At 39.3% G+C, this 12,405-nt stretch overlaps 1 protein-coding gene across 1 annotated transcript; it reads left to right on the top strand.

Moving 5' to 3' along the window:
* Window positions 1-558: 558 nt before the first annotated feature.
* Window positions 559-11,456, top strand: LOC138839693 (melanoma-associated antigen B10-like). The gene is made up of 2 exons (XM_070039269.1): window positions 559-718; window positions 10,283-11,456. The coding sequence occupies exon 2, from the start codon at window positions 10,330-10,332 to the stop codon at window positions 11,365-11,367; it is 1,038 nt and encodes a 345-aa protein (XP_069895370.1). The 5' UTR covers window positions 559-718; window positions 10,283-10,329; the 3' UTR covers window positions 11,368-11,456.
* The last annotated feature ends 949 nt before the right edge of the window (window positions 11,457-12,405 follow it).

Genomic DNA, 12,405 nt, shown 5'->3' with positions numbered 1-12,405 from the left:
TGTCCCCCAATATCTGTGACAGCTCAGAAAAGTGAAGGCATTTGGTGTGATCTAGTTTATGTGCCAGATCAACTCTAGGGAAGAGTTTGGGCCCTCTGTAGTATTAAGGTAAAGACCCTGAGTCCATCCTGAGGGTATCCCCTTCCCTCAAGATGATCCAAAAGAATCTCATACATTGTATAACTTGAACAGGGATTACCTGATGAGGTACCACTGAACCAGGTTTTTGGTAACAGACCAGCAGGCAGAAGCTCAGGCTTCTCAACAACAAAGGCAAAGGCCCTGAGGAAGATCTGAGGGAGCAGACCACACTAATTAAAAAGGGCCCCTCAATATCCAGACTCCTTTTAGGCCTGGAAGGCCCATAATTGTAGAATCTAGATGTAACTGTGCCTTCTTTTCATCTCTGGTATCACAGAAAAAAATTGATGGGGGAGGCAAGGGTAAGTCAGGAAAGGGAGAGATTTTAACCTGTGCTATGAGGTAATACAAAGGCCCATTGTGAGTTGTCAGGATAGTGGGTGGGGGCCGTAATAGGTCCATACCCCACATATTCCTGTCCCTGTCTGTCAGTTGTCCTAGCAGATCCCAAGGAAAGAACATTTAATTTAATACCCTCTGAATTCTCTCTGGAGATTCAAGGAGGGGACAACACTGGACCATCCTTAAGGCTTCAGACCAGCATATGGAAGTATCTCAGGCCATACCAGAAGTAAAGGTGAGAATGTTGAGATCTGAGGGAATTACCAACCCTGTCATAGCAAGAACTTTTCATGTGGGAGAGGCTGGATGTGACAGAGGGTTTCAGTGGTCAGAGGAACTATTTTCAGAGTCTATCTGTGGAAACCTTGAGTTAAGTTTGAGGAGACCATTATCCCAAAAGAAAGAGTGTTTCATAGATTCCTGCTAGGCCTGATACAGGGATCACTTATTTCTTTTTTTTGTATATACTTTTTATTGTAAAAATACTGTATAGAGGAGTTACAGTTACATGAGTAAGGTAATGAGTACATTTCCTATTGAGCATTATTACCTCCTTTGTTTTTTCCCTACCATCCCTTCCCTCCCCACCTCCCCAACTCCTCCCTCCCCACTCCCCTCCCCAGGAGTTGTAAAGTTCATTTCAACATAGTGTCTAGTACATCTCATTGTTACAATGGGTCAACCTATATCCTTATTTCATCATTTTGTTATTTCCCTTCCCCTCACTAAATTAGAAAAAGTGTATATACAAGATGCAGGACACCAGAATCAAATACTGTGAAAACAAGGTTATACCATGGGGGAAGAACATACAGATTTCTTTGTTGGTTTGTATGTCCCTTCCCCACAGCATAACCCCTCTTTTCACTGTATTTGATGTTGGTATAATTTGTGGAAGGGAAGGGAAAAAACAAATTGTTTAAATAGGGATACAGGTGGACCCATTGCAAAAATGAGATGTACAAGACATTATGTCAAAAAACAAACTTTACAATTTTGGCGGGGGGGGGGGGAAGGGGGGATGGGAGGGAGGGCAGAGATGGTAAGGGGAAACAAAGGAGGAGGCAACAATGCTTGATAAGAAATGTACTCATCATTACCTTGCTCAGTAATTGTAACCCCTCTGTATGGTATTTTCACAATTAAAAAAACTTACTAATTTTTAAAAAATCACATGATACTATTTCTCTTGGAACTTAGACACTTGAAGGCATTAGTACAGTGGTATCAGCTTTAGGCCAGAAGAAAAAGACACTCTCCTAGGACTTAACAGGAATAGATCCTGATGGTTTTGTTTCTTTTCAGTCTTTTGTTTTTCTGAGAGACAGGTTGGGCTAGTTTGAACTTCCTATGTAGCATAAGATCACCTCAAATTTATGATCCACCTGCCTGACACTCTGGAGGGTTGAGATGACAGGAATATACAACTGTTTCTGGCAGAAGAGGATACTATTCACTCCAGCTTAAAAAGGGCAGATATAATCCTTCCTATGCTATCAACTCAAGGGATAGTGAGGTAGATATATGAAGGTAAGATCTCCCTGAAGTTTTGCTTTGGACCTTTCCCTAAGAGAATTAGTCTCAGGTTAGCACAATGTTGAAGGAAGACAAGGCCCTACCAGAAGGCAAGGTGAGAATTCTGAATGAAAAATGTAAACACCAATAAGCCCAGGACAGAAAAAATTCTATTGAACTCTTTCATTTCTACCTTCCTGGGTGTCCTAAGGCAGATATGGTCAGGCTCATCTTCTCCACATTAGGAGGGAGATGAAGACATTAAAATGAAAAGTTAGCTTCAAAGTAGAGATACCCAGTACCTGCTAAAACTCAAGATGATGACCTCTAATGTGAACAAAGACATCTGCCAGGCAGAACAAGTGGACTCCACAAAGCCTGAAAATGTCCCCACCCAGCAAGCCCCTGGACTACCTAGTAGGTAGCAACCTAAAGTGCACCCTCATTATTTCACTTAGTACTTAGGAGGCAGATTAGAGACTATGGGCCTATAGGCCTTATGTGTTTCTTTTTTGAAAAAAATATTGTAAAGATGCTGTACAGAGGGGTTACATTTACATGAGTAAGGCAATGAGTACATTACTTGTAGATCGTTGTTACCCCTTCCCTTCTTTGTTGTCTCACTATCCCTCCCCTCCCCTACCACCCACACTGCTCCTCACCCCACCCCCCACCCAAAGTTGTAAAGTTCGTTTCCAATATACTGTCCTGTGGGTCTCATTATTGCAATAGGTCATCCTGTGTCCTTGTTCCAGCGTTTTGTTATTCCCCTTCCCCTCCCCAAATTAGACAACTGTATATACAAGATGCAAGGTACCAAAATCAAATACAGTGACAACAGGGGATACACTATAGGGAAAAGAACATAGAAAGGAAACAAAAACAATCGCCTAGTACATTTAAAATAAGAACAACAAAGACAGACCTCTGGTGTCCATATCTTGAGGCTGATTTCACTCAGCATTAACTGATATGAGCATATGTACATAGCGCTTGAGATTTTCAGCTCATCTGATAAGATTACCATATATGTATACTATTATTGAAAATAAGGGAAACCATGGGGCCTAAATTTCTTTTGGACTGGCTTACTTCACTTAATATGATTTTTCCAAGTCTTTCCACATCCCAACAAGTGGGGGTGGTGTCATTCTTTCTGATGGAAGCATAGAATTCATGTGTGTGTGTGTGTGTGTGTGTGTGTGTGTGTGTGTGTGTGTGTGTGTGTGTGTGTGTGTGTGTGTGTGTGTGTACATTTTCTTGATCCATTCACCTACTGAGGGGCATCTGGGTTGGTTCCACATATTAGCTATGGTGAATAATGCTATGATAAACATAGTTGTGCTGGTAGCTTTAATATGGCCATGTTTTGTCTTCATTTGGGTAAATGCCCAAAAGTGGGATTGCTGGATAATAGGGGAGGTCTATGTGTAGGCTTTTTAGGAACCTCCATACTGCTTTCCAAAGTGGCTGAACAAGTTTATATTCCCACCAACAATGCAGTAGGGTTCCCTTCTGGGCCCATTCCCGCAAGCATCTGTTGTTGTTAGATTTCTTGATTATAGCCATTGTAATTGGGGTGAGGTGGAATCTCAATGTTTTGATTTGCATTTCTTTTATGGCCAGAGAAGTTGAGCATTTCTTCATATGTCTATTGGCCATTATATGGCCCACTTGTTTATTTAAGGATTTATTTTGGAGAATTTAATTTTTTGAGTTCTAAGTATATTTTAAATATGAAGCCCTTTGTTGTATAGCTAGTGAGGATTTCTCCCAGTCCATGGACTTTCTATTAATCTTACTACCTAGGTCCTTTGCCATGCAGAAGCTCTGCAGTTTCAGGCAATCCCATTTGTCCAATCTTTTTTTGATTTGTTGTGTTTATGAGTCTTTATTAATAACATTTTGGCCTGTGCTAAGGAGCCATAGAATTTCTCCTATTCTTTCCTGTAATGTTTTCAGGGTATCTGCTTTGACTTTGAGGTCTTTGATTCACTGGCAGTTGATTCTGTTCCAGGATGATATATAAGGTTCTAACTTTAGTTTTCTACAGGTGTTTAACCAATTTTGCCAGCACAATTTACTGAAGAGGCTGTCCTTCCATGCTATTTTTCTGGTTCCCTTATCAAAATTAGGCAGCTATAGGTCTGTAGGTTCATTTTTGGGTCTTTGGTTCTATTCCATTGGTCTTCAGGTCTGTTTATGTGCTAGTACCAAGCTGTTTCAATTACTATAGCATTATAATAGAGTTTGAAGCCTGGTATTGTTATTCTTCCAGCACTGTTCCTTCTGCTAAGGATTACTTTTGCTATTCCGGATCTTTTATTGTTCCATATGAATTTTTGGATTGCCTCTTCTATTTCATTGAAGAATGAGGTTGGGATATTGATGGGTATTACATTGTATTGTATTTGTAGATAACCTCTGGCAGTATTGCCATTTTCATGATGTTAATCCTCCCTATCCAGGAGCATGGGAGGTTTTCCACTTCCTTAGATTTGCTTTAATTTCCTTTTTTAGGTTTTTAAGGTTTTCATCATAGAGGTTCTTCAGTTCTTTAGTTAACTTCTAGGTATTTTATTTTTTGTGGGGCTATTACAAAAGTGGTTGCTTTCTTGATTTCAGCTGCACTCTTCTCATTATTGGCATACAGAAAATCCATTCATTTTTGAGGGTTAATTTTGTACCCTGCTACGTTGCCAAAGTTTCAGATCAGCTCGAGTAACTTGTGAGTGCAGTCTATGGGGTCTTTAAGTACAAGATCATGTCCTCTGCAAAGAGGGAGAGTTTTACTTCAGCTTTCCCTATTTGGATTCCCTTTATGTTTGCATCTTGTATTATTGCTCTACTTAGGCATTCTAATAGTAAATTGAAGAGGAGTAGAGAGAATGGATATCCTTGTCTTGTTCCTGAGTTTAGAGGAAATGACTTTAGCTTTTCACCATTAAATATAATGCTGGCTGTAGGTTTTTCATACATGCTTTTTATTGTATTGAGAAATGCTTCCTGGATTCCTACCTTCTCCAGAACTTTAATCATAAAAGGGTGCTTTTTCTGCATCTATTGAGATAATCATGTGGTTCTATTCCTTGCTCTTGTTGATGTGATGTATTACATTAATTGGCTTGTGTATATTGAACCAGCTTTGCATACCTGGAATGAATCCTGCTTGATCATGGTGTATGATTTTTTTGATGACTTGTTGAAGTCCATTGGCCAGAATTTTATTGAGAAGTTTTACATCGATGTTCATCAAAGAAATAGGTCTATAGTTCTCTTTCTTTGATGAGTCCCTGTCTGGTTTGGGGATGAGGGTTATAATAACTTCATAGAAGGAGTTTGGTAGTGAACTTTCATTTTCAATTTCATTCAAGAGTTGGAGGAGTACTGGTATAGGTTCTGCTTTGAAGGCCTTGTAGATTTCAGCAGTTAAACCATCTGGTCCTGGGCTTTTCTTGAATGGGAGGTCTCTAATTGCTGTTTGTATTTCAATGTTTGATATGGATTGGTTAAGTTAGTTTATCTCCTCTTGGTTTACTTTGGGCATATCAATAGTTGCTGGAAATTCTTCCACTTAATCCAGATTCTCAAACTTATTAGTAATAAAGTTTGAGAAGTATTCCCTTATAATATTCTGAATCTTGGTTGTTTCTGTAGTGATGTTTCCATTCTCATCTCTGAGTTTGTTTATTTGGGTGTGTTCTCTTCTTTTCTAGAAAGATTTGCTAAGGGTCTGTCAAATTTGTTAACTTTTTTGAAAAACCAACTCTTTGTTTTGTTGATTATTTCTATGGTTGTTTTGGACTCTCATTAGTTTGTTCTGATTTAATTTTAATTATATGTTTCCATCTATTGGATCTGGATTTAGCTTGTTGCTCTTTTTCAAGGAGCTTCAGGTGCATCATTAAATTGTTGGTTTGAGATCTCTACAATTTGTTGATGTACAAATGCAGAGCTATGAATTTTCCTCTGAGTACTGCCATTGCTATGTCCAAGAGGAGCTGGTAGTTTGTATCTTCATTTTTGTTAAATATCATGAATATTTCAATTTCCTTTCTAATGTCTTCCATGACCCACTCATTGTTCAACAGTGTGTTGTTCAACCTCCATGTGTTACAAGATTTTCTTTGGTGGGCTTTGGTGTTGAATTCTGATGGTATTCCTTTGTGGTCTGAGAGAATGAAGGGTATAATTTCAATGTTTCTGTATTTGGACAGATTTGCTTTGTGGCTTAAATGTGGTCTGTTTTGGAGAGTGTTAACTGTGCCACTGAAAAGAACGTGTATTCTGTTGCTGATGGGTGAAATATTCTGTCTGTTAATTCTAGTTGGTCTATGCATTTTTTTAGATCTGCTGTTTCTCTGTTGAGTTTTTGCCCAGTTGATCTATCCAGCAGGGAAAATGGTGTGTTAAAGTTATGAACAATCAATGTCTTTGGATAACTATGTGTGGTTTTAGGGAAAGTAGTGTTTCTTGGATACATTTGGGTGCTCTGGTATTTGATGAATAGATATTTAGAATTGTTGTATCCTCCTGTAGGAGAGAATTTTTATTAGTATGTAGTGCCCTTCTTTATCTCTTCTCACTAGTTTTAATTTGAAGTCTATTTTATCTGATATTAGGATTGCTACTCCAGGCTGCTTGTGGGGGCTGTTTGCTTGGTAGATTTTATTCCAGCCTTTAGCTTTTAGAATGTTTGTTTTTGTAAGGAAGGTTTTTGTAGGGAAGGTCTTCTCATAAAGACAGAGAGGACAGAACTGTTTTTGATACAACTAGAGATTTTATGTCATTTGAATGGAGATTTAAGTCCATTAATATTGAGAATTAGGGTTGAGATGTGTTTGCTAGTTTTTGTCATGTTATTCATCTTCTTAGGGACTGTGTTGCCTTCATTCTGCCTATGTTTGTCTGATTCTTTGGGGGCTTGTTCTCTGCCTTCATCGTATTCTAGTTGGTTTCTATGTGTAGGACATCTTTAAGTATCGTTTGTAGTGCTGGTTTGGTAGAGATATATTGTTTCTGTTTTTCTTTGCTGTGGAAAGTTTTTATTTTCCCCTCAGTTATGAAAGAGAGTTTAGCTGGTTTCACTATTCTTGGTTGATATTTGTCTTTAGTGCATGGAATACTTCATTCCAGGCTCTTCTTGTTTTCATGGTCTCTGCTGAGAAATCTGTAGTTATCCTGATTGGTTTTCCTTCATAGGTAATTGATCTTTACTTTCTGACAGCTTTCAGGATCCTTTCTTTGGTTTCTATTGATCCTGTGCAGATTACAATTTGGTGGTGCGATGTCCTATTCTGGTCTGGTCTATTTGGGATTCTAAAGGCTTCATGTATCTGAATAGGCTTATCTTTTTGTATGTTTGGGAAGTTCTCTGCTAGGATACTGTTAACTAAATTTCAAGACCTTTAGCTTCTCTTTCTAGGCCCTCTTCTACACCTATTGGCCTTAAATTAGTCTTCTGATGGTATCTTCTATATGCTGAATAGATCTATCATATTCTTTGGATTTGTTTTGAATACTTGTCTGTTCTTTCTCTATAATGTCTAGGCTGTCTTCTATCCCAGAGATACGGTATTCTGCACAGTCTAGCATACTGTCCAGACATTCTACTTTGTATTTTATTTCCCTTCTAATTGTTCAGTTTTAATGGCTTTAATTTCTTTGTTGAAGCTTTGTTTTGGGTCTTGCATGGATTTCTTTGCCTTGTTAATTTGGTTTTCTGTGTTCACTCTCAAATCGCTTATTTGAGTGGCTATACTTTCACTGGACTCCTTTTCCTTTTGTTGGACTTCATTCAGCTTTCTGGTTGTGGATTCCATGAATTCCTCTATTAATCTTTGGAACTGAAAATATCTCCACTTTCCCACCAGAACACAATTTTATGGTGAGCCTGATCCTAAAGCCTTTAGTTGCACAGAGACTTTGGAGATTCTCACTCAAAGATAGGTGTTTTTGCTATAACTCTACTTTTTTGGAGATGAAAGTATATCCACTCACTCCCTCACCAGAACACAATTTTAAGATAAGCACCACCTCAGAGCCCTGAGGTTGTACAGACTTTGGAGGTACACAATCCAAATAGGTGTTTCACTCTATCAGTTCTCTGTTGGATATGTAAGTAGGCCCAATACTACCACTAAGCACAGTGACAAAATCCACTCCCAGGCTGTATCTTTGCACTGATTTTAAAGGTTCCCAATTATAGATAGGTGTTCCCTTATTTATTTCTGTTTATTTTTGTCCAGGGAGGGATATTGTGTTGCAGAAGTGTGGATTATAAACAGTTGTAATCAATGAGTAGCCTTGTTATGGTGTTTAGAATGGTTTGGGCCAAAGGGATAACACCCTGAGCCACTTTGGCACTGTCTCACTGCCTACTGATATATTCTAGCTCAGTGTTTCACACTTGAAGATCAACAGAGTAATGAAATCAAAGAGGGAATGAAGGTGTAGAAATAATTGTAAATGGGTTGAGGTGCAGTTAGAGGAAAGATTAAGATAATGAAATATAGGAAGAGAAAAATCAGATTAGAGGAATGTAGCAAAGGAAAAGAATAGAGGGAGGAAAGTTGGGACCTAACTTCTAAGTAAGAAAGAGAGAAGAGAAGAAAATTAAAAGACAAAGCAAACAAAAAGTAAAGGAAATAAGAAAAATATACATAAAAATAAAAAATTAGAACAATTATGTATAAAGTAATAATACTAAAATTAGGAATACTAATATTTGTGCTGTAGGAAATTGGGTGATCAATTTATACTCTGAATTAAGTCTATACACAGTTAAGAAGGAAGGTCACGGTAGGCTATGTATTCAGTTGTGTTCAGAACAGCAATGAGGAAGGAGTAAACAACCCAACAAGATTGTTGCAAACAGAAAAAAAACAAGAAAACAAAACTAAAAACAAAACACATAAAAACAGGTAGCAGAGAGTTAAACCAGTTGCAAAAAATAGAGAAGGAGCAAAAAATTTGTTTAAAGAACTTAAAAAGAACAAAGAAGAAAATTTTAAAAATATAATTGGTGAAAGGGGGAAGAGAAAAAAGTATCTTCTATTTATTTGGAGGGGCTTTTATGTCTCCCCTAAGTCTGTTTTCCAGTCCCTTGATGGCATCTTTGATTTGCTTGTAGAGGTCAGTTTTCCCAGTTGCTTGGTTGGTTTCTCAAATCAGCTTGTTTGGGTGTGCAGAAAAATGTTCTGCTTTACAGCCTTGGGGAATTTGCAACCTCCTTCCCAGGCTAAAAAGCATGATCTGCTTTTTCTTTCCTTTGTGCTGCTGGGAGGTGGTGGCTGGAAACTGTAGCTTGTTGCTGCTGTGACTAAACAATTGGGTGTGGTTGCGATTTTGGCCTATCTGGAATCAGTGGCTTTTCCCAAAATGGGGAGTCCCCTTTGGGCCACCAACCTGGATGTCTCTCAGTTTTCATAGAGTATCCAGTTTTTATTTATTTATTTATTAATGAATTTTAGTGAGATTCCTGCAGCTGGCTGTGCTGCCAGGGATGGGTGGGATTCCTTTGTTGCCTGCATGGGGGCAAGTCTGCCTCTCTGGGCTCACCAGGTAGTGAAGGTTGATCCTCCCTGGCCTAGTGAGGCCTCCTGGGCAGGGCAGCCTTCCCCTGCGGGGAGCCAACTCTCACAGGTCCAAGTCCTTGCCCTGGACAAAAATGGTGCCACCTGCTGTTTTTGTGTCCTGAGTTATCTGCTGACTGTTATGGCAGAGTCTATGCCAGTGTCCAATATGATGATCTTCTCCAATGGCATAGAGCAGGGGCTGCCTTCCTTGAGCTGTTCTATGGGAAGGATTGGAGATACTCACAGTTTCCCTTGGCTTTTTGGCCCATCCCTATCTGTGCCAGACAGAAACCAGCAGGATGTGGAATTCCGCTCCTGATTGTCCAGTCTGCGCTGGAGGTGGGTGAAGAGATGAGCTCCCTAGGTCACTGGCTGGTCCCATACCAGCTGCCAGTGGCTGCTTGTGCTCAAATCTGTCTTCTAGTGCAAACTGCCTGAATTTTTCCTCACTAGGCAGAATCTCTGTACTATTATGGCTCACTAAGTACGATTTTTCCTGTAGTGAGTTATTCCCTGAACTGCAAAAACTGGTTTCTTGGAGAGAACTCAGTCATAGCCCAACTATATCTCTGCCATCTTCCTCTGGTCTCTCCCTTCAGTGTTTCTTGAGAACATAAGAAAACTTGCAGAGGAGAGGAGCCAACCAAAAGCCAAAGTGTTATTTCTTGGTTGACTGAACACAAATTATCTCATTCTCTCTCTTCCAGATCACCAGACCAGCCATTCTTGTCCGATACATCTGAATTGAGTCACCATGCCTCGAAGTCAGAAGAATAGACGCCGTGGTCGGAAAAAACGTAATAAGACTGTGGAAAAAACTAAAGAGCAGGTGGATGCTCGGGCTACTGTATCAAAGGAACATGAGTATCCCTCTTCCTCCTCTACTAGCAACAAGGGAATTCCCCACGGACCAGTTGCAGAGAAATCCACCAATAAGCAAAGTCCTAAGGTTACCTACTCCTCAACCACTAAGGCTACAGTTAGTGTAGGCACAAAATCCAATGAAGAAAAAAAAAGCAGTGTGAAGGAGAAGGTAAAACACATCCAAAAAATCACTAGGAAGTACACCAAAGACACCATTGATGAAATGGTAGTGACATTAGTGCATTACATGCTGCACAAGTATCAAATGAAGGAGTCCATTACAAAGGCAAACATACTGAGAAATATAAATCAAGCTCACAAGAACCACATTCCTGAGATTCTAAATAGAGTTTTTGAGCACATAGAGTTAGTGTTTGGCCTTGACATGAAGGAAGTAGAGCCCAATAAGCAAATCTATGTCTTAGTCAACAAACTGAAAACATGCTCTGACAAAAGGTTGGCTGATGGCAGGGTTGTGCCCCTGTCTGGCCTGTTGATGACTCTCCTGGGTGTAATTTTCACAAAAGGCAACTGTGCTACCGAGGAGCAAATCTGGCAAGTGCTAAATCGGATGGGGTTCTATGATGGAAAGAAACATTTCCTTTTTGGTGAACCTAGGAAGCTTATCACCCGTAGATTTGTAAAGGAACGATATCTGGAATATGAGCAGGTAGCTAACAGTGATCCTCCACGTTACCAATTCCTGTGGGGCCCAAAAGCCCATGCTGAAACCACCAAGATGAAGGTCCTTGAGTTTTTGTCCAAACTCCATGAAACTATTCCTATTGCCTTCCCATCCTTATATGAGGAAGCACTGATAGATCAAGAAGAAAGATCCAAATCTGAAGTTGCAGCCAAGGATTGTACTGTTCCTAAGATCAAAACATGTTGCAAGACAAAATCCAGACTCTCCACCCAGCCACGCTAAAGAATCTGTCTCAGGCAGATTCTTCACTTTGAAGGTGAAAAAACCAGTCCATGTTTTAAGCAAAAGAAGGTCAATGTGGGACTGGAGACAACACAATAAATAGTTACATTCTTGATCAAACTAGTATTTTGAATAATTTGTATAAGATTTTATTTTTAAAATTAGCTCAAAAATCTAAGTTTACGAATGACATGGGTCATACTTTTTTCTACATTGGGAGATGAGAGATGTGGCTTAGTTGGCAGAGCACTTAGCTGATGATTGAAAACATCAGGAACTGAGATCAAATTCCAGTCTCAGACCAAAAACAAATTATTTATAATTTCACATATAAAATCTAATTTAGTGATATGGAACAATACACCACCGCAAAAAAAAAAGCAGTAGTATCTTTACAAATGTAAAAGAATTAAGCAGTGTAATAATTGAGACCTATAAAGAGAGATAAAAGGAAAAGATCCCTATTTTTTACTCTGTCATTCTGTAAATTAAAAAATATGTATTTGGAAATGCCTAGGTTATTTGATTATAGGAGTGATCAGACCATGTTGGGTATGTTATTTGATAAACATGCATTTTTGCTATCTGAAGATTTTCCTTCTGGGCTGGAAAGGTGGCTCAGGGGTAGAGCGCTTGCCTTGCATGCATGAGGTCCTGGGTTCGATTCCTCAGCACCACATAAGCAGAAAAAAAAATTAAAAAAAAAAAGATTTTCCTTCTTTTGCCATCATATGATGATAGAGACTAAGCCTACTCTGTTCCTTGTTGAACTCTCCAACCCTTCAGAGAGTGCCTGACCCATAGTAGCTATTTCATTTTTAAATTTCTTTTTGTCAGTTGTGGGGTTGAACTTTGGGCCTCGGTACTATCCCCTCAGCTCAAGGCAAGCGCTCTACCACTTGAGCCACAGCGCTGCTTCTGGTTTTCTGGTAGTTAATTGGAGATAAGAGTCTCATGGACTTTCCTGCCGGGGCTGGCTTTGAACTGTGATCCTCAGATCTCAGCCTCCTGAGTAGCTAGGATTACAGGTGTGAGCCA

Source organism: Dipodomys merriami, unplaced genomic scaffold (genome assembly GCF_024711535.1).
Source record: "Dipodomys merriami isolate MVZ:Mamm:240054 unplaced genomic scaffold, mDipMer1.0.p SCAF_3, whole genome shotgun sequence".
Classification (NCBI taxonomy): domain Eukaryota; kingdom Metazoa; phylum Chordata; class Mammalia; order Rodentia; family Heteromyidae; genus Dipodomys; species Dipodomys merriami.
This window is presented reverse-complemented; position numbering and strand designations above follow the sequence as displayed.

Excerpts from the sequence above, each read along its gene's own strand:
- LOC138839693 (XM_070039269.1), top strand. The coding sequence starts at position 10,330 with ATGCCTCGAAGTCAGAAGAATAGACGCCGTGGTCGGAAAAAACGTAAT.